A 25,151-nucleotide genomic window follows, 5' to 3' on the forward strand; every position below is an offset into this window, starting at 1 on the left:
CTTTTAGGACCACCTAGAAATATTCTGCTTCATGAAGATGCCCTAGGTATGGCTCATCTATCTTTGATTCAATAAGGCAGACACTCCCTGTCTCATTTTCCTTAAACTTCCTGGTGAAATCATCAGAGGGAAGCATAAGACCTATAAGCCAAATTCTCCAGGGTCTTTTCCAACTAAATGCCAGATGTGATCCATGAAATGATGAAAAAAGCTATGGAAGTTTATTAAAAATGATAAGTACACACACATGCACAAACATGTATGTGTAATCCTATGTAATAAAATAAAAGACTTACAGAATATATTCAGGGTTAGACAGGAACTGGTCTATTGCAGAACAGCAGGAGGAACTTGGAGATAGTGGAACAGCCACTTTTAGTGCAGGAAGGAGGGACAGACAGACACAGTGGGATGAGGGAGGAAAGGAAAGAAAAACACAAAACATGGTTAATGAGAGATATAGCTACAAATGATCAGATAATTAAACTCCTAGCAAAGTTTGTGCAAATAACATGGAATAACCAGAAGGATGCATCAACCAGGTCCTGGAAGAAAGCTTAGATGATGGTCCTTAGTATTTTATCTTGTTTATTATTCTGACAGTGGTAACTAATTCAATAGGAGAAGTTCTTTCTTCAAGATGGTGAAAGAAAGAAGCACAAGCTTGCTTTTTATGGTCATTTATCGAAGCCGTGTTTCATTTTGGTTGACATTTTGGGGTTGTCTTAAGTTTCATTAAGAATTCTTTCCTGTTAGCAATAGCAATAGCACTTAGACTTATATACACTTCAAAGTGCTTTACAGCCCTCTCTAAGCAGTTTACAGAATCTGCTATTTCTCCCAACAATCTGGGTCCTCGTTTTATTGATCTCGGAAGGATGGATGGCTGAGTCAACCCTGAACCGATGAGACTTGAACCAGCAACCAGCAAAAGTAGCCTGCACTGCACCACCGCAGCTCATTATCTTGTTATATTATCTCATTATTCTGAACTGTGAATAAAATGTTTGTTCATTTACTGCTTCTTCTACATATTGAAGAGTGTAGATATTTGCATGTCTACTGGTCTGTCTAGCTCAATTTCAGGGGATGACAAAAACAATTATTTCCTCTGGATTACAACGAAGTGGGACTTTTGTATACAAAGAATACGCACTACAGAGTTATATCCATTCTCAGATAGTAACAGCAGATTAGTCCTTTCATTCACAAGTTTAGTGTCCATACACAAAAATCTCCATAGAACAAAATGTGAGTTTTCTATTATTTTATCCCTGTATTTGATAAAGGCATGTAGTATATACAAATACTAAACAAACTCACAGACTACATGCCTTTCTTATACAGTATCTAACTCTTCCCCACTGGAAGTTCCAGAGAGATTAACTCAAATTAAGATAAAAATTTCCTTTACAAATAAGCCTGTTAACAAGATCCTTCTGAGAAAGTCAGATGAACATTCTTCTATTCTGCCATAATGTCTTGGATTTTTGCCTTTAATGTGGCATGGTTTCCATATTGCCTTAATATTATCTTCAATTTATTATTTTACTCCTAGAGAAATAATGAGGCAAACTTAAAAATACTTCCTTTAAGCATCAGTTTAAAATAAACTTTACAAAAGTAAGAAAGAAGTCTATAACTGATCTATTTGTTCTTTCCAAATAGTACCAGAGTTTACTACCTTCAATACTCTAAAAAGAGAGATTTATAATCATGCAGATCATCTGCTGTAGACACTTTGTGCTTAGTGGACATAGAATTCCTGAATTATGAGTAATAAGTGGCCCACTCTCTAACAGTAATTATAACATCAACTCTTCAGAGTAGCAGAGGTGTTTCCAAGCAGGGTAAGCTGCAAAATGATACATTCCCTCTCTTTCTTTTCAATCTTGCAACTGGGGGTGGGTGGCATAGAAAAAGGAATTTGCAAACAGGAAACCCACAACTTATTTAAGATTCTTTTTGCACAATGGATCTATGAAGATGCACTGGTGTGAGCAAAGGCATAGTTTGCAATTTGCATTCCTCCAAAGACTAACAGGTTTCCATACAGTTATCAGATTAAACATAGTTACAGTTATTGAATTGAACAACAGATCTACATGAACGTAGAGAGGCAAAAATTATAGCAAAATTAGAAGTAAATCTGTGTTTCCAATCCTTAGGCAATTTCACTGCTATATGTGGTTCCAAGCAAATGCCTGTGGTCACTGGGGGTAAAACAAATATCACAGCATTTTTGGGCCTCAGAAACAAGTCTATATACTGTAGACCAGGGCTCCCCACCCCACCCCACCCCACCCCACCACCACCCCCGTGCCACATCCCAGCACCGGGCCTTGAGCCATTTGGAACTGGGCCGTAAAAGTGGCAGGTGAGTGTGTATGCATGTGCATATCCACTTGCACAAGCAGCAGTTGAGCACGTACACATACATTCACCCGCTGCTTGCATAGGACCCCTCCCCACACCCAGCTGCAAAACCAGAAAAGTTGGAGGACTTTGCTGTAGACCATAGTTAGATATTTTCCAAGTAGCACCAAAAAAAAATTAGATTAGTGGTTACTGAGAGAAGTATCAGAATTTCACTTGTTGAGCAGGAAAACACCATTAAAATTATTTGTCCCAAATAAAATTAATGCTAGAACTTTAAAAATTAGTTTAATCTGAAGCGGGCCAAACGTAGAGAAAACATTTTTGACTTTCAAAACTAGCAGCTGAAAAGTTGGCGAGAAGATTTTGCCTGGCAGGAACAAAATGCCAATATCTTTAGATGCCAGGTGGTGTTTACATTGGGACTATCCTGCTGATGTATCTGTTTTCTTGCTGACAAGTCATTATGAACATTTAAATAAGACACTTACCACAAGATGCACAAGAGACAGAAAGTGAGAACTAAGATGAAAGAAAGAGGTCCCCAGATGAACAACAGAAAATAAGCGGTGGAAGCAATCTCGGAGAGCATCTCTTTCAATAGTGTAGTGCCAGATCTATTACCAAAGCACCGCTAACAGATGGCCATTCAGACTCCATTTAAATATTTCTATCACAGAATCCCAAAGGTGATTTTTCAAAAGGCAACTCGGCTTCCTTTGTTTTTCCTTGAAGATGTTTTACGTCTCATCTAAGAAGCTTCTTCAGTTCTGACCTTTTGAAAAAGCATCTTTGGGACAACCATGACCTGGATGTCTGAGAACCTCCATAGACATACTTCTACCACAGAGCCTAAAACACAGCCTTGCACATGTTACTCAATACCTGAGTAACCAATGCCACTGCTGTATGCAGTAGTTATTGAATAACTTTTAACTTACCGAGTACCATTCCTCAAATGGTAATAACTGTTCTAGGCCACATTTTGTCATGTTTTCTATTAGTGTCTAATGGAACATGTATCAAATGCTTTGCTGAAATAAAAAGTTCATAGTGCTTATTGTACTGTGTCCTTATTGTCAACTAAATTACTCACTAAGTTCAAAAAGGAGAACAGATCAGTATATCATGATTTATTTATTTTTAACCTGTGCCTGCTTCTTCACGAAACGCATTATTGACTAAATCCTCACAAACTGATCAATAGTTTTGCCAGAATTGACCCGATAATGATTTGTTTCTTCTTTTCCATCTTTTCGAAGGTACAAACAACATTTACTCTCTTCCAATCTTCTGGCACTAAACTGATCATGCAGCTCATGTGAAGGCCTTTGAAAACTTCTTCAAGCCCCTTCAGTATATAACTGGTCTGTCTTGAAAGATTCAAACTTGTTCACAGTAGTCTGGAGATCCATAACTATCTTTCTACTGACGTGATAATCCTTCCTTGTATCAATTCTTCTGTTGTGATTCACCTTCTATTATTTTAATCGTTCAGAAATCCAGTATATAAGAGACAGTATTGTTTTATTAAAATAACAGACAAAAGCAAGTAAGCATGGATATAAAGCCATAATACTTGTGTAGTTTAATGATTAAGTCTACAGGATTAGAGACAGGAGTCCTAAAACTGGGAAGGCAGCAGTGAACAATCCTTTAATCCAGTGAAAACAGAGAATAGAAACTATAGACTTAATGGCTTTCCACTTTCCAGTCTAATTCTGGCAAGGGGAAGTCTACAGAAATCAGCAGGCTCCGTACTGTGTGTAATTGCTACTGTTGACACCATGGGAAAGTTTTGAATGCATTCAATGGAATTTTATTACAACCTCCTGCATGTCTTTACAGTTAATGGGAGAGCTACAGATGGGCCAGTCTGCAGGTATGTTGATGGCAGTTTTAAAATTTGTCCTCAACCCTACTATACTTTTAGCCTTCAAGCTGAATACCAATTAAACAGAAAAGAACAGGAACCTCAGGCATTTAGCCTGCTGAGCAAAATCCAAAAATATACACAGCCTGTTTCCCCTCCCCACAAAAACCTAGTCTTCCCATGTCCCCTTGCTCCTCTGCATGTTTGCTTCAACTAAATTAAATTTTCCACCTTAACACAAGAAAGTGGATAATAAAGTAGGAGAAAAATTACATAAGTAACCATGTCACCTTAGTCGTTTTTGCTCCTATGTCACCTTTATAGATCTCATGGAACTTGAATCTCACTTTCTTAAAACACTATGTACATTATTTTCTTTGAGTAGCTGTAGTGAAGTTCTCATCAAATACAATTGCAACTTTCCCTTCTTTCACAGACGGGTTTGGTCCCTAAGCAAGCAAAAACAACAACAACACCTCATCATCATATCAGCCTGGCTAGCTAGCAACAACAATAACAAAAAGAATCCCACATAGATTCATTCTATTTACAACAGGGTTCTCATTGGCTGCATGTACAAGCAATGCCAAGAATAGTTATAGATATTGTTTTAACCTTCAGGAAAAACAATGTGCACAAAAATTTGACCTGGGAATTAATTTTACCAAATGATCTCCTAGGTTACACTATTTTGAATTAATTGTTAGTTATGGTTTGCCTGTCAAAGGGCTGTGCAAATGTGGATCAAATGAAAACCCTTACGTTTTGCCTAAGCTAATGAAAGAGAATGTATTCAAGGAGAAAGCAGGACATTCTCTAATGCAAAGAGGCTTTGAGATAGATAAAAGCAAGGCATACATATGACAGACCTAATCTGTCATATGGTACTCTTATGCTCAGATTAAAGCTAATCTTTTCAATAGGTGATTTCTGGAAGTAGCCAGAAGACATTCTCTTGTGCTTGTGGATTGTTTAGGAGAGCTTTGAATTTTCTCAACTAGGTTCCTTTCCTTCCCTTTCTGTTCCTTTCAATCCTTCCCTTCCCTTTCCTTCTGTGTCCTGTGCTGTGCTGTCCTTTCCAGAATAATAGTGTTGGAAGGGACTTGGAGGTCTTCCAATCCAACCCACTGCTCAAGCAGGGAATCCTATAAAATTTCAGACAAAATTCTTTAAAAACTCCAGTGTCAGAGCAGTGCACCTATAACTTCTGGAGGCAATTCAGTCCACTAATTAATTGTTCTGTCAGGATTTGTTTTTAGTTCATAGTTCTTAGTTCATAGTTCTTCTCTGTCTTATTGTTGCAAGTGAAATTAACAAATAGTAACCTTGCTATTTGTGAAAATAATTGGGGCTTTTTTGAACTGTCAGAAAACATCTCTGATATTTGTTTTTTCATATTCTTAGTGTCATACTTTAAGCATTTCACACTTTATTTTATCTAACTGCTGATCAGATGTTACCCTCTTAATTATAGATAGATGCTATATATCCCAGGTATAGAAATAAACTACTTTAGCTGTAGTAGCTCAATAGCCATCTAAAATTAATGATGGAGGTGTGCATTTACACAGGCTTTACTCAAGTGATACTACATCCTGAAATATAATTTGCATAGCAAATAAAATTATGTTATTTCAATATGCTTTGCAGTTCAATTTGTAAAATCCTTTTCAACTATGACATCCACTTGTAAAAATGAGATTAACCTTCAATACATACTTTGCCTCAAATCGGTATGAATTTTCTCTGATAATCTTATATTGCATTAATATTCTTAACCAAATCATTAACAATGTGATTTTGCATCATCATCATCATCAATTTATGGTCTATTGTTTCTTTTCACAAATCGTTGATGAAAAAAATACATACATTGGCTGGTTACATAAAAGACAGTCAAGAAGAAACATGGATACAAGTTAAAAGTTAGAATTTACTGAATATGCAGGAAACAACATATGAATATCAAAATAATGCAATAAAAACAAGAACAGAAAACTAGCAAGAAAAAGCATTATATGGTCATTTCTCCCCAAAAGCTAAAGGGGAAAGTGGATAAGGATAAAACCTGGTAATGGTTTACAACTGGAACATTAACAAAGGAAACTGAGGACTTGATTTTGGCTGCTCAAGAACAAGTTATTTCAAATTACCAGTCAAGGACAGAACTGAAAAGTTATCAAGTTTGATTTGAAGTTCAGATTGTGTCTAGAAGCAGAAGAAACAATAGATTCATATGCTCAACTCATGAAAAAAGATTGCAAAACACCATAACACCGTTGTCAAAATGATGAACTGAAACTTCTGAAAAAATTATGATATGCTAGGAATGACAAATTGCTAGGAACACAAAGTTGGAAAAGTAGTTGAAAATGAGCAGATTAAAACATTATGGAATTTCTGAATACAATCTGACAACATCTTGACTATAAGACAGGAAAACTAACTGTACTTGAAAAGAAGAAAGTGTGTTTAATAGCTGTGGAAATATCAAGGGATAAGAGAAAAAAATGTAAAAATCATAAAATAAATCAAAATTGAAAGATTATGACATAAACTGCACCTAAGGGTCCTAGTAGTTATTGGTACACTGGGTGCAAAACCAAAATAATATAAGACAGCATATAGAGAATCTGAGACAAAATATCCATTTGTTAATTGCAAAAGTCCATGCTGCTTTGATCTGCACATAATATGTGTAAAACTATATCCTAGGTTCTTGGGAAGAACGTGATGTGTATGAGAGTCAAGACCAGTTAAAGAACTGGCAGCTATGATTTCACAATTTTGTGTCTATACTAAAAACAATGAGTATATGATCTACTGTTTTTTATGTTTCTTTGCACAATCTGCCCTTTGAAACATTTGATAATTTTTCAGTTCTGGCCTTGATTGCCTTACTTTGAATAGCTTGCTCTTGAGCAGCCAAGATCAAACCCTCGGTCTTCCTTCCTTCCTTCCTTCCTTCCTTCCTTCCTTCCTTCCTTCCTTCCTTCCTTCCTTCCTTCCTTCCTTTCTTTCCAATGCTTTACAACTGGAATATTAAAAGACAATTGTAATTACCCTGAAAACTGACCAGCTGGCATAGGGCACAACAAGCTCACAGGGTTGTTGCTGTGAAGAAAAGTGAGAAGAGCATGAGCTATATATGAACTATATATGCCCCCTTAAGAAAGGTAAAATACAAATCTGATGAAGGAATGAATAAAATAAATTCCATCTGAACTTAAACTCACAGGGTTTTTATGGGAACAAAACGAAAGCAGCTGTTATTGCTCCAATATCCTTGACCTCATTGTTCTTTGTACTGACCACAGAAATAGCCTCATTCATTCCAAATACATCAGTCTGACTGAGCCTATAAACTGCTATAAAGTGATTGCTTAGAGTGGTGCATACATTATAGCTGAGGCAAAAGAGGAGGAATGGAAGCAAATAGGACTTCAACTATATAATCTGTTTACTTTTCAGAAAAATAATCCCCCTCCTAGAGGTACTGAGAGGGTGGAACTCTATTTGAAAGCACCATTTGTAACAACCTGATATGGTAGAATAAACATGTGTAAGTTCTTTCTGTGAAACTGTAGACCCATCTCTTTGTGAAAGCAGCAACGTTATGAAAGGTACTGATACCTTAGTTATGCTTTGGTGTTGTATACTGTCAAAAGCATCCTTGTAATAGAAAAGACTCAGAAGTGGCTGCAAACTTAACAGAGGCACAGATATTAAGAAAGAGCCTTTAAAGAAATTGATACCATTGTTCTCTGTAGGAAGGGGATGGGAAATTCCCTAGAAGGATTTCTTCAGTTAAATTGGCTATTCAGTGAGTTTCCAGTATGATGTTAACTGGGATCCTAATTTTTTCTAAAATACTTGGCTGCATTGAAGAGCCACATAGACAGAAAACGATGTTTATAACAGGCAGTTTTCCTCTGCCCTTGAAATATAAGAAGACTGTCCCCACCACCACTGAATCTGCATTGGTGTCACCAGAGTCCCTCAATGTCCAAACAGAGCCCAAATTTGTTGCTATTGATGCAATGCAAGATGGGCTTGTTGCTAAAACCTTCTCTCGTCTTGCTGGTATCTGGTATCTTAATGGCTATGTGTCAGCTTTAAATATTGTATTTTATATTCTATTATTTCTCACTTAATTTTTCATTAGCTATAGTGTATTCCATAGTATTAAAATCATCTTTAGATTCATAAATGTCCAATAAAGTACAATTTTTGTTCATAACTTCTAATGAACATTAGAACCCTAGCCCTCACCATTAAATATAGTGGTTAGAACTTTAATACTGAAATTCTAACCACTATATTTACTGATTGTATATAGTTTACAGGGGGGGGGAATCCACAAAGATATGTAAATAAGATTAAGAGTCTCTTTCTGAAAACACTGGAAGGACCTTATTAAAGATAAAATAATTAAGCACGGAGAAAGGCAGACCTGGACAGGTGGACAGAAATCACCAGTGTGATTTTTGCAAAAATAACTCACTCTGCTTTATAAGTTCTTTGAAATGGTAGCAAATGCGCACACAGGGGTGATCCAGTAGATCCTTTTTAAGTGCACTGTTACCATAAGCTCTGGTCAGTCCCCTACCAAAGATTCCTGAGCATTCCCAGAATATAAATGTGTCTATGTATACACACATTCTTTATGTAATCATTGTGTAATTATACACACTAATTACATAAACAAGACGGGTTCAAAATTAACCAGCTTAAAAATTCACAGTATTATCCTTGTTATCCTGGGCGTAAAGCAAAGGATTTGTACCAAATAACGGATTTTTTCCAAATGCATTTCTGATTTTATGCACATCTCTACTACTAATAGCCTAGACCTGTTTTGAAATTTCTGTTCTGCTTCTATCAAATGTGACTAAATTACATCCAGAATATAGTTGGCCTATCAGATACTAGGATTCAATGTATCCTACTGCCATCAAAAGAAATCAAGCAATAAAAAACATATTTTAAAGATCATGTGATTATCAAGGACTGCAATAATTATGTTATTATATGGTGTATATTTGTATAGACCATAAATATGTAGTTATTTCTCTGTTTTGCATTCTGTATCTGCAAGTCACATTTGCAGGAAGAAAGATCTGGGAGATTTCTCTCAGCCAGTTCCAGTGGATTGTGATCTATGATGCAAATATCTGAGCTGGACTGTCTCACATTATACAGGCAGCCATCTTGGACAATGTTCTGTCATGTTGAACATTCTGGATCAAAATCATTCCAAACATTATGATCCAAAATCAGTGAACTATTGTTTGAAGTTTCTTCATTATTCAAAAGAAATCTTCTATTAAAAAGGTCTAAAACTGTCTGAACATGAATCTAAAGATACGTAAATCCCTTGCTATGATAATACCAGATGCCTAGAAAAATATATCATTGTCATCTTTCCAATTAAGCAGCTTGGAGATAAAGACAGGTTGATTAGGATGTCTGTTCCACTCCCCCCCCCCAAAAAAAGCAGCAACAGATGGGAAGGGTGAACAGACTTTTAATGTTCAACATGAACCAATATTGATTCTGCATATTATACAGAGATTTCCCTATGAAGCCAACAAACATGGGCAAATACAGGAAAAGCAATATCCAAGTATCTGCAACTAAACTCTTAGCTTTTCTGTAATCAAGTCTTTTCTGTGATCAACTTTCAGTTTCATCTCTAGATCCTCGTAATTTTAAACTTACATGGTGCACATCTTGCGGCAAAAACTACTAAAATACTGAGATGGGCAAGCCCATAGATAATTTCAACATCTGTATAAGCTACCCAAATGAAATAAAGCAAAGAGGTCATGAGTGTTGGTTTTATTGCAGGCATTCTTTCTCATATTAATACAGAATAACAGAATGGAAAGGGACCTTGTAGGACATCTTGTACATACCCCCACCCAAGCAAGAGACCCTACACCATTTCTGACAGATGGCAGTCCAGTCTCTTCTTGAAAACTTCCAGTGACGAAGCTCCCACAACTTCTGAATCCCATGACAATAGACAACATCTTGCAAGCCTCTGAGCTAGTGACAATCTAATTTCAACTTAACTAACACCAATTGTGGACATGTCTTTTACTGCCAAGCTCCAAAGAATCAAATGTAATGTCTGATATGAAGGTAAGGTCATGATGGAAGCTTTTCAGGCTTTCAGTATCTTAGCTAATGTGACATTTCAATTAATATGGTCTAAGGAGAAAAATAACATAGAGAAGAGACCGTAGACTGTTCTATGGGATTCTTTATGCATGAAAGCAAAGCAGAAGAGATTAGAAATAGCCAAATGTGGATCCAGCCAGTCCGCTGGGAACAAGCCTCCCTGCCAGTGTTTTATCTGTGAAGGAGGCATTAATGGAACACCTGGAAATTTGCTACCATTGAGCTCCAGCAACCCATAAGGAAATTATACTCCTATTTCATGCTAATGCTCCCAAAGTGAAGAATTAATTCATTATGCAAGCTGGCTGGGCAAAGCATACTGAAACAGGAAACAATCATGCATATGCAATAGCAGAGAGATTTTAATTTGCTGAAACACTATTTAAATTACTTTTAAAAGGCATAACTCAAATCAGAAATGCCACTGTAGAGGACATATAGCAAGGAAATGGTAGGCATTTAGTGGAGCCACAGCAGGACAGAAGCTGTCCTTTATTACGAGAGATACCGAGCTCACAAATTTGTCAATGGACAACACAAACAAGGCTTTGTCTGTTTCTCCCTCCTTCTCCTCCCTCCTTAATGGGTTGTAGGTGGAACTGAACTGAACTGAACTTTAGGTGTAGTTGCAGACAGGTGTGTATGTGGACAAGAAACTGTGCCTGCTTCATCTTTCAGCACACTCTGGAGGGACTGAAAAGGCCTGGAATGCATTCCTAGGTTATGATCCAATAACTCAACCAATAATTACTAGGGCTGTGCATGTTTAAGAAATGGTGTGGAAGGAGATATCTTGAATGAATGCAAACACCAGACTACTTTGCTATTGGTTCAAGTAGCCGAATCATCCATGCGAACTTGGCATGGATGACACTGGTGCCTTAAGGGATCCTGTCTTAAAAAAATAGTGCTCTTTTTCTTTTTTTGGCTCAAGGAGAGCCAATGCTGTAGATTGGGCTGTTGTGATGAATATGCATATGGTGATTTTACATTATTGAATAAGATACATTTTAGATAGAAAATAATTATTCATGTGACTTTCAGGAAGTGAAGCAAGAGAGCAGAAAATTGTAAAACTATTGGATTGTCTCTGAAATGCTATATTAATTATTACTGAAAACAATTTATGGATTGGCAAACAACCCCATTGAAAGGTAACTGATGTAATGTGGTGTCCTAGAATCAACTGTTTCAGCTATTTTTATTACAGCCAGTAATTTTATTATATCATGTACCTGTGTTTTATTTTTCAGAAATTAGTTGTCTGAAATCTAATATTTGTTTTGTCTTTTTGCATTCATTGTTGATAAAATTTCTTGTTGTAAAAAGTAGAGAATATGGGATGCACATGAAAACACTAAAATTTTAAAAAATTAAATAAAGTAAGTTGAAAATGGATTATTTCAGACTATTGGTCCTTGTTGGAGGTCTTTTGTTGGAAAGCCACAGAAATATGTAAAATACAGCAATTTACCAATCTGAGACTGTCCCTAGCATATATATTTATTCATTGGTGTATTTATTTCGCAGATTTGTATGCCAATCTTTACATTCAAGTTTCTGCAGGTTTTCTCATGTGCAGTTTGAGATCCACTATAAAACTTTGACAGGGTCCTTTTTCAACTGGATGTGTATTTTGCTATGCAAGGATAGCAATTGACTGTCAACCCTGAAGCTGACCTGACCAAAGCCATCTTGGAGCTTCAGTGTTGTCACACTTGAGCTGAGGGATAGGGAGGGGGGATTAGAGAAAACTGGTGTTTTGTAGCCAAAACAAAATATTTTCTCTTGGGAACGAAGGACATTATCACACCTGATCAGAGGAAGGAGGAGTGATGTCACCAGGCAACCACCAGTCAACCAAACCATGTGTCTGTTTGTTTGGGGAGGGAAAAACCTTCTGCTTTTAATTAGGTGAAAAGCATGAGAACCTTCAGAGTCAGTTTTTACCAGGACTGTGCCAATATGATATGCCCAAATAAAACTATTCTGTGAGGAATCTACCTGCCTCCGAGTTTTGTTCACAATGGATGTATTACTTGGAAACCTGACACTCACACAGAAAAAAAGACAGTAGTGGTTGTTGTTGTTGTTGTTGTTCTTCTTCTTCTTCTTCTTCTTCTTCTTCTTCTTCTTCTTCTTCTTCTTCTTCTTCTTCTCCTCCTCCTCCTCCCCCTCCCCCTCCCCCTCCCCCTCCCCCTCCTCCTCCTCCTCCTCCTCCTCCTCCTCCTCCTCCTCCTCCTCCTCCTCCTCCTCCTCTTCTTCTTCTTCTTCTTCTTCTTCTTCTTCTTCTTCTTCTTCTTCTTCTTCTTCTTTTTTGCTATTTTCAGTGAAGTTATTTATACATACTCTTACAGAGCAAGACCAATTAAATCATACATTCCAATCTATCTTGGTGGCCCATGATCTTTTTTCCTGTGTTATATCAGCTTTGGCCCTGCTCATGGATCAGTGTGTCATCAGTTAGTTAAGGAAATAAATTGGCTGCAATGGTGCATCAATAGAAACCCAACTTTCCAGATGTTTTGATTATAAATATATTCATTTCCAAAGTCAGATGAAACACACAAAAAAGGGTTTATCTCTAATCTTCTAACAAAAGATTTTATTTTCAATGTTATCACTTTCTTTCAGAGTAGATATTTACAAATAACACATTAATCTTACTTGTGCTATTTTAGAGTCAAATTTTTATTTCCTAGGCTTCCTTTGCCTTTCCACAATGGTAAAAGATAAATATCTGGATTTAATTTAGTACCGCTACAATAGACTTTCTCTTTTCACATCATTTGGAGTGGTTCCCTCCCCCTTTTTTTCTCTAGTGAAACTTCCAAACTAATTTATAGTAGTCCTCTTTAACAGCACAGGGCAACTCGAGCTAACTGTGAAGGTTAGAACTCTGTGACTGAAGTTTGGTTAATGATTGTTTGCAGTTCAGGAGCTGGGCTCCAGTGCATATGGAATTGCCAGATAAAATTGACAGAATTTCCACTGGATACTATGGACAACTCTGCAGGCATTAAAAGAAATGTAGATCACAGGTGCTGAAGAAAGTGTGTCTCTACAGATCTTACTTCCCTAACCAAGATTTCTATGGACCAGGAATATATTTGTTCAGTTTAGATTAAATATTACATTAAGTAACACCATTACAAGATAGATAGGTAGATAGATAGGTAGATAGATAGATAGATAGATAGATAGATAGATAGATAGATAGACAGACAGACAGACAGACAGACAGACAGACAGACAGACAGACAGACAGACAGACAGACAGACAGACGGATATATATGATTGAGAGCAGGCATCAGAATTTCATTGTATATGTATATGTATTTGTTTTGAGAGCAGACGCTGAGCTTGTCGATCAGAAAGGCCAGCAGTTCGGCAGTTCGAATCCCTAGTGCCACATAACAGAGTGAGCTCCATTACTTGTCCCAGCTTCTGCCAACCTAGCAGTTTGAAAGTATATAAAAATGCAAGTAGAAAAATAGGGGGCATCTTTGGTGGGAAGGTAACAGCATTCCATGTGCATTCGGTGTTTAGTCATGACAGCCACATGACCATGGAGATGTCTTTGAGCAGCGCTGGCTCTTCAGATTTGAAATGGAGATGAGCACCACCCCCTAGAGTCGGGAACGACTAGCACATATGTGCAAGGGGAACCTTTACCTTATACACAGAAAAAGTGACAATAAAGGTTACCTTATCTTATCTTATCTATCTTATCTTATTACTTGTTTGGAATTGAAACAGTCTCTTTGATGTTGGATAATATTTAGCAAAAGAACAAAAGAATGCAGTTATTATAGCAGTTTTTTTTTGCAATTGCTCCATATAAGAATGATTATAAATTCAACTAAAATCAGTTAATATATCCTGTATTGCTAAGTCTCAATAATTACAATGACCAACTGAAAATATCTGAAGAAATTTTAAGATATTCAGTCTAAACTGAAAAACTCTGGATTAAGGGAAATCCTTATTAAAATTAAGAAAATCTTTTTTTTTTAAAGGAAGTTTAGTGATAGAAATCAAGAGGAAAAATATCTCAGGATAAATAGTCAAAATCCTAGTCAAAGTTTAAAACTGTTCTTTCTTGTGATTATTTTTTTGGGTTGATATAATTGCCAGTGTCCCTGTATGCAACAACTGAATTAAAATTAAAATGCAAGTGATTATGTTTGTAACAATGCGACTTTACTTCAGTCATAAGATGCAGAAATCTCACCAATTTTTATGAGATATATCTGACTATCTCCCAGTAATTTCGCTTCCTTCATCCACAGACATTAGTGTCTACTATACACTACAATCTTCCTTCATCTGATTGGTGGATTAAAAGAGTAGTATGAGGTACCTGGGCTAATGAACCACCAAAAGTTTGATCCTGTTGCTGCTGTTACTTAATGAACTGACAAGGTCTATGCCTGGCTCATTGGGTTGCTGTATTTCTGCTGCTTTCATAGTGCAAGTTAACTAATAGATTTGACAGAGCCTGAGAAATGCCTGGTTTTAAACATGAGAAACCGAAGAGCTTGGAGGACTGGATAATAAGAACATTTCTAAAAAAAAATACTATGTACGTCTATCAGGCAGAAAAACAGCAGGCAATGTGAGAGAGACAAGGATCACTGCTAAGGGAGCTGGGAAGTTAGTCTACCTTCCTTTCATGTCCCAGTGTTTGCTTTTCCATACTCATTTATATTTCTCTGTTCTGAAGTCAACCTGAATTTTGTCTCAATCTTCAGCCATGAAAGACCTTTTTTTTTGACAAGACCCGCTGGCTGTTTACCCAGAAATGACACACAGAACATCCACTTACAAGAACACTATCAATACTACCAATGTATTTCTGAATTCTGTGTTAGTCTGCCATCAAACTAAAGGCATTTCCCCCCACCAAATAAAGAAAATGGTAAGTTTAATCACATTTCAGATGAGAGAACTTTCCAAAGAAGTGCTGGATCACTTGTGATAAGCAGAAATGACAAGTGATCTTGGGAGAAGGGGGGGGGGGACCCATTTCTGCTTAATATGACTTTCAGCAGCTAAATTGGTATAAAAGGCATCCCTGAATAATCTACATTTACAGAATACAGTCCCTCCATACTGAATATTAGCAATCTGGAATTATGCTATCTTGAATTACTAATAAAATATTATAAAATATTATTATTTCCATATATATTTTTTTAATTTGGGAAGTTAGCTGTCAATGTTCTTGCCTTTTAAAGTTGGGGCACTGGTTTGAATTTGCTAATAATAGTTGCAATGATTCCTTGACATCATTCAAAAAAAGGATAATTTCAAATCCAGGATAGCACCTTGTGTTTTGAAACATAAATTCCGATCCCATTGCATACTATAGTGCTCATTACTTGTGGATGAGCATAAACTTTTCTTCTCTTGCAGACAGATAATATGCAAAATCCAGCAAAATGCCAACAATTCCTGAGATGCTACAACAGGCACCAAACAATGCTGACAAATCCCCTTCTATTAAAATCTATAATATCCCTAAGGATGCTCATTAAAGAAAACCTATACTTTGTTAACTATCATGGCATTTCAGTACAATTTTTAAATCAGAATCTAATAAAGGTTGATGTTTTACTAAGTTGGTCTTTTTATAATTAAACTTAGATACTACAGTAATTATGTAAAAAGCCATGGCCCTAGAGAAGAAAAGTTCTACTCCTTTATATAACATTTATTTAAAGTCGGGCTTATAAAATACTTTCTATTTCATTTTAGGTTGCTACCATATATCTAGGTAATACTCTAGATGTCACTTGCATCATCTTCCCTCTGTCACCTATTTTCTTAAAAGTTTTGTGTTTCACATGAAGGACAATATAAGAACCTTCAACTACACAGGTTTAAAAGAAATGCACAAGAATACTTTGCCCAGGTGCAAACAGGCACTACTGCTCCACTACCACTACTTAGCCCATTCTGATGAAAAGAGGGCATTGTAATCTCTCTAAACTATGGTCTGGACTTTGAAATTAAGGGTTCTACTACCTTAGCTTAGTAGGATAGGTTTTTTTTCCCAAAGAGATATTTTTTGCCATATATTTGGTATTGCAAAGTTTTATTTATTTTTATTTATCTCTACATGGGTCTCCCCTTGAGATGCACCTGAAGACTACAGCTAGTTCAGAATGCGGCCGCACGGGCCATTATGGGAGGAACAAGATACTCCCATATAACACCACTCCTGCGCGAGCTGCACTGGCTACCTGTGGTTTTTCGGGTGCGTTTCAAGGTGTTGGTTACTATCTTTAAAGCGCTCCATGGCATGGGACCTAGTTACCTGCGGGATCGCATCTCACCTCACACATCTCTACGACCTATCCGCTCTCACAGGAAGGGACTCCTCCAGGTGCCATCTGCCAAGCAGTGCCAACAGGTGGCGCCTAGGAGTAGAGCCTTCTCTGTGATGGGCCCAACCCTCTGGAATGACCTCCCCTCCGATATTAGAACTATTAACGACCTCCGCTCCTTCCGACAGAAGCTTAAGACCCACCTGTTCCAATTAGCTGGCTTAGCCGATTTATAGCTCCATCTTTCACCTCCTGGCAAACATCTTATCGTGGAATTTTTAAGGGAATTTTAATCTTATTTGTATTTTAATTAAATATGGTACAGTATATTTTCTACCTCCTCCGTCTATGTCTATGTTTATGTATATGTATTCTATTTTGATATGTATATGGTTTTTAATAATGACTGTACACCGCCCCGAGTCCTGTTTAGGAAAGGGCGCGGTTTATAAATAAAGTTTGATTTGATTTGAGTTTGATATTTTTCTGGAGAAAGATCCAGTTAGTATTACAACTTCTCTTACGGGTTCTCAGTACATGAAACTAATACAGACCACGTACCTTCCCGAGCTCTGTTTTTGCTGGCAGAGGGCTGCAGGAAGCTATTACAGCTGAAAATGGAGCCGGGAGGATTGCACATGGCCCTCCTGAGCTCTCTTTATTGCTGGCAGAGGCACCGCGAACTGGTCTTTTGCTGTTTCAAGGGTGGTCCCAGGGGCCAGATCTAAGCATGCCATGGGCCGAATCCAGTCTCAAGGCCTTGAGTTTGATACCTCTGCAATAGATACCTTGACTGTTAGGATGAGATATACCATAGTTATGCCTTTCATCACAGTATAGATTCCATCATACAGTTTTGAGAACATCACATCAATGCACAAGCCTTTTTAATCCATTGCTAGAGTATTCAAAATGTGTGCTATTGCAACACAGATTTTTTATACCTGTAGATTTATCTGAAAAGTCATTTAAGTCAGACAGGGGAGAAAATTAATTATTTAAATAAAGAGTACTAGTTGCAGATCTAACTGAAATGGTGAAGGGGAATTTAGTAATTTTCATATTTTTTAAAGTCAATAAAACTCCTGAAAGTTTCTACCATCATTTTCCAGTTAAAAGCTTTTTACAAAAAAGAGATTAAAGAATAACAGGCATAAAGAAATAATGCACAGTGACATTTTCATGAAATGTTGCAAAAAGAGAAAAAAAATCTCCTGTAATATAAATATCACAATTAAACTGGATACCATTGTTCCGATAACATATAATATCTTTCAAAGTAGAATACATGAATATATTTAAACCCTTGAAACCTCAAACCTTTTCAACCTTTCAAAAAAAAAACAACCTTTAATAGGCTCAAATTATGAAAATTAGCCAAATTGAACATTAAATGTATGACCCCATTCCTTACAAAGATAGAAGTTCCATTATCTCAAATGAAATCCAGAATTATCATTAAATATGACCAAGTTGGCTTGTTCTTATTCTATTTTTGTTGTATTTTTGGCTGATATAATTGGAAGATTAATATGACTCCGAATCAATATATTCCAAGGAGATATTATGTTGATCTAGACCAGTGATGGCTAAACTTTTCAAAACCAAGTGCCCAAAGTGCATGCGTGTGAATGTGTGTGCGGCCAAGCTCCGTGCATTTGCATGCACGCCCACAAGCCCCACCCCTGAACATGTGCACCATGCCCCCTGTATGCATCCCACCCCTCCACACATGCACAACCCCCCATGCATGCATTTGCCCTGTCCCCCATGCATGCGTGGCAGAGACCCAGAAACGAGCTGGCCAGCGGGAGGCATGCACTCATGAGTCGTGGAGCTGAACTGGGGCAATGGCTCATGTGCCCACAAAGAGGGCACTGCATGCCACCTGTGGCACATGTGCCATAAGTTCGCCATCATGGTTCTAGACAATATGTCCAGAAGCTGGAAATTATCAAAAGAACCATAATTGTGGATTTTTCAGGGTTAGGGTTCTGGTAATATCCAGAATTTATTTTATAACACTAGAAGAAAGTTATTGCGTTTAATCTGCAGTAATGAATCAGCGATACAAGTTTTTCTCCATCTTTGAATTAGTGGGTTTTTGTTTTGTATTTTGAGAAGAGAACACTTGTCAATTACTTGCTTTTAATCTGTCAGAATTAAATGCTTCCTGCTCTAGGGTTTATTGTGCATGAGAATAAAAGCAAAAGAATATTAAACTCGATGGCTAGCTACAGGGGGACGTCTAAGTTCAACTTGATATTTTCTATCAAACAGCTGTTCTTTATACCTATCATAAACTAAGAAAACAGCTGCCCCAAAGCTGGCATGCCAGGAGAGAGATAAGAAAGTTAGCTTACTGTAGATAACCTCATTTGAAAAATCCAGACACCTTCCTAAGCTATAAACACATATGGACATTGTGGTTAATAGCCGTAGAAGCAGCTTTGAGGTTAGGCAGATTTGACAGCCAAGAAAATGAACAATAAAAGAGTTGGCCTTTAAATACTGTCCAGATCAAAGAGTACAAAAGCTATCTCTAGCTGACCTAGGAATTGGGGAAAAATTGTTTTCTCCAATAGAGAATTTTCCCTTTAAATGTTTAAGAGCAATTTGCCTGAAAATATAATGAATGGCTTTATTCCCTCTTTAGACAGTTTCCTCTCCAGATATCTGTTTTGTGTCTAAGGGGAAAAATATAAACCAGAAACACCAAAGAGAAGAAACATGGAAGCAAGTAGCATATTTCTATGCTTAATTTTTTTTAATTCAACAGAGGACAATATGATATATTTTACAGATAACTTTGCATTAATCATTTGTATGCCAGTCCCAAGCCCAGATAAATGGGGAGGGTTGAGGCAAAAGCCAGTGGCCTACCTTGTAAAACTCTTGCCAAGAAAATGTTATGGAAGGCCTCTCAAATGAATCAGATATGATGCTCAATGGTAGAACCCCCCAGGCTGAAAGTACTCAATAAGCTATTGGGAAAGACCAAAGATCTGCAATTAGTAATCAAGGTACTAATGATGGGATTCCATCTGTTAACACAGCCATTGGTAAAAGCAAGGATGTGTGCTATACAAAGACTTATTGGATAGCAATGTGGAATGTCTGAGGAATGAGCCAGAATAAATTGGATATCATCGAACGGGAAATGACCAGAATAAAAATGCAACTCTTTGGCATCAATAAGCTAGACTGGATACACAACAGCTATTTCCAGTCTGAGGAATTCACTGTCTATTACTCAGAACATGACATCAGGAAAACGAATATAATTTCATTTATCCTAAGCAACAAATATGCCCACACAGTGGAAAACATCTCAATCGTTAATGACTGCATTAGGATCACTGGAATATTTCCCAAGCCCCTCAAAATCACCATTCTTCAAGTCTACATCCTGATAACTGAGCTTGAAATAGAGCACTTTTTAGTCAGCATTGAAACATCTCTGAAGGAAATGCCTCCAAAAGACATGTAAATGATTCCAGTGCAAAAGTTTGTAGCCAAGCAGAAACAAGCATCACTGGCAGCTTTGGACTTAGAGAGGGGAATGAGGCAGGTAATCGTTTGGTTCAGTTTTACCATTAAAATAATTTTTTAATCATGAACTGCTGGTTCAACCAGCATTAGCATCACTTATACACTTGGATCTCATTGAATAAACTGCACCATAATCAGACAAATTATTTCCTATGCAAGCATTGATGGTCCAGCTTAGTCCTTGCTGTCAGGACATATCTGATTGAGTGCTGATTGTGATTCAGATTGTGGATTGAAGCTCAGAATCAAATCATTCAATATCAGAAAGATGAAGTTTGACCAAAGAAGACCCACATCACCAAAATCCCTTCCAAGTACAGTATGTAATTGAAGTAAAAAGTGAGTAGTTTTTCTAAACCCTTAATCCATTGGATTCTTGCAGTAGTGGAAAGAGAATGGAAGATTCTTCAACAGATCTGGAGAAAAATCTGTCTAAAGATGGAATAAATATTTAGATGTGCAATAAATCAAAGATGTGCAGGAACTGGCTCTTGGGCAAAAGAGGATGAAACACTTTTTAGGTCTAGAGCAATGGGTCTCAACCTTCTTAATGCCAAAACCCTTTAATACAGTTCCTTATGTTGTGGTGACCCCAACCATAAAATTATTTTATGTTTTCCCTATTTTTTTAAAAAAAACATGTGTTTTCCGATGGTCTTAGGCGACCCCTGTGAAAGGGTCGTTCGATCCCCCAAAGGGGTCCCTACCTACAGGTTGAGAACCACTGGTCTAGAGCAAAGTGATAACATTTAGAAGCAGTTCAGACAGATACCTGCTTAACTCACTGGAGTATAAGAAGGGGAAAGAGATGCAGCATAATCAGATTTATGAGATTATGTTATCACAGCCAAGTTCAAAAGTCTTCCTGTGGAGTTCAACCTAGTGGCATTAACAATTAGATCATGAGTTAAATTAGATCCTCTGCAAGGTTCTTTTTAAACTTTTTGTTCATCTAATCTATAATTGTAATGGCATATGCGGCTCCGGGACGGGTTTTGGGGTGTGAAATAGATGAGCAATATCACACACACACCAATGCCATGCTGTCTCGTATACCTTCTCCAAAAGGCAACCATTCTACAACGTTGCTACAGGAACAAAGTTGTGCAGACTCAATATTATCTTTCAGAGATTAGAGTCTATGTTAATAGACATATGAAGATGTAGAAAGAAAAGAAACCAAAGTTTAACCAAAGAAGGAGCGAAACCCCTGTGAGAAATAAGAACTTGAAAGAAAAAACAGGGAATAGGGCCATCTTTGTTAGATGTGTTCAAGCTGAATATACCGTATTTTTCAGAGTATGAGATGCACCGGAGTATAAGATGCACCTTAGTTTTGGGGGAGGAAAAAAGGGGAAAAATTCTGCCTACCAGGTATTCATCTGGCTAGCATCCTTAGTCTGGTCAGCTTCAGCACATAGATTTGCTGGTTTTGAGTGTGCGTACATGTGCTTTTTATCCCCTGGTTGGGGATAAAAAAACAGCTTCTAAGGTACAGCTGATCATCTGAAAAAGAAGCAATGAGAAAAGCAGGCAAAGCACAGAAGATTGCTTCACTTGTTAGCACCTCGTTAGGTCTGAAAAAAAGCTACATTTGGAATATAAGACCCACCCAAATTTTCAGCCTCTTTTAGGGGGAGAGGGAAGTGCATCTTATACTCCGAGAAAAATATGGTATATTTTCAGGAATGCTTTTCTTTCATTCTGATTTCTGTACCAAGTGCACAATTGGTCTCAATGATCTAAATTTCCCCTTTCAACTTCATGCAATTATTGAATCTAGGAATGAAATTAATGGCTGCGACATTTGTGCCTTCTTACCAACTTGCATTCAGTCAGTAAATATTTGTCATGATTAGTAATGGAAAGAGCCTAAGATCAGAAATCAGTCTGATCTTCTATGGAGATAAAAGTTCTTGTTGGATCTTGGTGCTGCAAAATCTCTTAAGACTTAACTATCCTCATGCTATATCTTTGAAAGAAAGAATTGCTATGCTTTACCCCAGGACTGCTGTGTTGCAATTGCTATGAGCCGGAAATATGGATTTCAAATTACATTAAAAGCTTAGACATGAATCACCAATTCCAACGGATATGGGGCAATCAGAACCAAAACATCTTTCTGATGCCAGCTGCTGAGTGGAATTTTAAGAAGCTGCATTAGTTTGATTCTGATACTTCTCGCTGGATCAAAGTATTTCGCCATTCACAACTGAAATTGCTGTTCAGGATGGCATCATTTGTTGTTAGAGAAAATACACTGAAAAGACCGGAACTTCAAGAATTGCAGAAGGAACTTTCTACTTCTTAAAACTGAAGCATAAAGATTTCCCTTGACACAAGTCCACGTACGCATATCCCCACACAAAAGATTTTAATGGCAAAGACAGGAGATAATATTTTGTTCTTTCTTCAGGGAACAAATATCATTTCCTACTGCAAAGTACAGAGCAACGTCATTGTGAGTGGGTGAATTAAGACAGCCCAGAGATATGTTCCTCTACAAACCAATTCATGCCAAACATTATTCACTTCTATCATTGCTTAAGTAGTGTTCACACAGAATATCAGAATAACAAATACCTGGATTTAAAAAATGATAAAGGAACATATAAATCTAAAACCTGAAATATTTCTGTTGGGCATTATACCAGAAAAATACAATAAAAGAAATGTGTATTTAATAGTGCATGTCATAATAGTGGCCAGAATCATGTTTGCACAATGCTGGAAGGGCGAGGAGATCACTACAGAAGAGAAGATAATTTAAAAAGCTCTTAGAATGTGCAGAAATGAGTAGACTAACTCTTGAAATGAAAGAAAAGGAAGGCACTGAATATTTTGAGATATGGGATTTGTTCTACCGATGGTTTAAAGAGAAACATAAGTTAGAATTCTTAAAACTATAAGAGAAAGATTAATTTTGTCATTATGGTTGATTACTGTAAGATATTATTAATTTTAATTAGTATTAATAATTAGTATGTATTAATATTAGGAAGGAAAAGCACTGTTACTATAAGATTACTGCTGGAGAATATCATAACTATTATGATGTGGAGTTTAAAGGAACTGTAACCAGACAACACACTGTCTACATGCATATTGAATATGATGATAATGAATAATAATAACGAATAATAACGAATAATAATAACAACAACAACAATAACAATAAATATCATCAGAATAACAGTGTTGGAAGAGACCTTGGAGGTCTTCTAGGCCAACCCTCTGTTTGACCAGGATATACCATTTCAGACAAATGGCTTGGTAATCTCTTCTTGAAAAAGTCCAGCAATGGAGCAGCCATATTATGGATTATTATTAAAAGCCATGAAGGCCAAGAATTTAAGGAGAGATATCTGAAGAGCATATGCTTTGGGGGAAGCTGATGAGAGATACCTCTTTGTGGCACATCAGAGCAGAGTTGGAAAGGACTTTGGAGGTTTTTTAGTCCAAACCTTCTCAAGCAGGAAACACTATACAAATGGCTGTCTAGTATCTTCTTGAAAACCTCCAGTGTTGGAGTACCCACAAGTTCTGGAGATAAGCCATTTTACCAACTAATTGTTCTTAGTATGAGGGCATTTCTCCTTATTTCTAGGTTGCTCCTCTCCTAGATAAACTTCCATTTGTTACTTCTTGTCCTGCCTTCAAGTCTTGTTTGTGACAGTTCCTCAAATACTAGAAGACTGCTATCATATCACCCTTATTCCTTTTCTTCAGACATACACAATTAATGCAACTGTTCTTCATATGTGCCTCCACTCTCCTAATCATTTTTGGTGCTCTTCTAATTTTTTTTAAAATCTGATCTTAAATAAAATATATCCAACCTAAGAAAAGTTTTCTTTTTTTAAAAAAGGGGGTATGTTTTCCAAAGATTTTCCAAGGCATGTATCGTGTTGTATCCCTTCCTATCCTATCCTATTTCGAGAAAAAAGGCTGTCACAGCCTCCCGTAAGCTCTTGATCAGTGGCAAGAACCCTACCTTGCCACCGTTATTTCCCTGGGGAAGAAATAGATTAACAGAATAAAGCTTTTTGGGCCTACTGGCTTTTGTACAAGCTAAATCTTTTGATAATGTAATACTTTATGCCATGTAGCAGACATCAGCACTAAATGATGTCTGGTCATTTGAAACTGCAAAAGTCTATTTCTTAAGAGCAATATTGGCAGGCGGAGGCATCTCCACAGAAATTAGAATAATATGAAATCTGACTATGAAATATTGTAGATTATAAGACTGTACCTGTAATACAGAGATAATTGCTTGTACATTATTACTCTCTTATTTTGGGGTCAAGTTATGTTTCTTAGGAATAGAATGTTTCTTTTGATTATGATGCTGGAAGAGCGAAATAAAATAGTGCACACCCTAGGGCTATGCAATACTTTGGATCTGATTGGGAAGAGATGCTTTGGAATGAATGGGAAAATCAACACAACTGTTGTCCTCAACACATTAAGGAAACAGTTCCTTTTCCTAGAATTATGCAGCTGCTGAAGGGCTACTTGCATTGCAGCTGTCTGAACTTGGGAATACAGATAGCTGCTTAATGAGTTATAAACAGGTGCTAGGTTCACAGTGACATATATATTTAAAGTACTTCATCATCATCAAAACAAAATCCCAGCAAATTGCACAGTCCTAAAATACAATATACCCTGATACATCTTTCATCAGTTCCTGTCCAGATTTAGGATTCAGAATGACAAACAACTAAATTATAAATATTGATGGTGAGTCATCAATGGGCAGGGGACCATTTTTTGCAACTGTTTTTGTTGTGGCCTATCACAAATATGGGTGGGAGAGTGAGATTGA

General features: G+C 37.0%; 1 protein-coding gene across 5 annotated transcripts in view; it reads right to left on the reverse strand.

The window, feature by feature from the left end:
* The window catches only part of HTR4 (5-hydroxytryptamine receptor 4), a 249,538-nt gene that overhangs the window by 79,136 nt on the left and 145,251 nt on the right, over window positions 1–25,151 (reverse strand). The window contains exon 8 of one of the 5 annotated variants that reach the window (XM_081935523.1): window positions 297–372. The exons of the other annotated variants lie outside the window; for them this stretch is intronic. Coding sequence (XP_081791649.1) covers window positions 312–372 — 61 coding nt within the window. The 3' untranslated portion in view covers window positions 297–311. The remainder of the gene's footprint in view (window positions 1–296; window positions 373–25,151) is intronic. 5 annotated transcript variants of the gene reach the window in all.

Source organism: Natrix helvetica, assembly GCF_964273705.1.
Source record: "Natrix helvetica genome assembly, chromosome: 1".
Lineage (NCBI taxonomy): Eukaryota > Metazoa > Chordata > Lepidosauria > Squamata > Natricidae > Natrix > Natrix helvetica.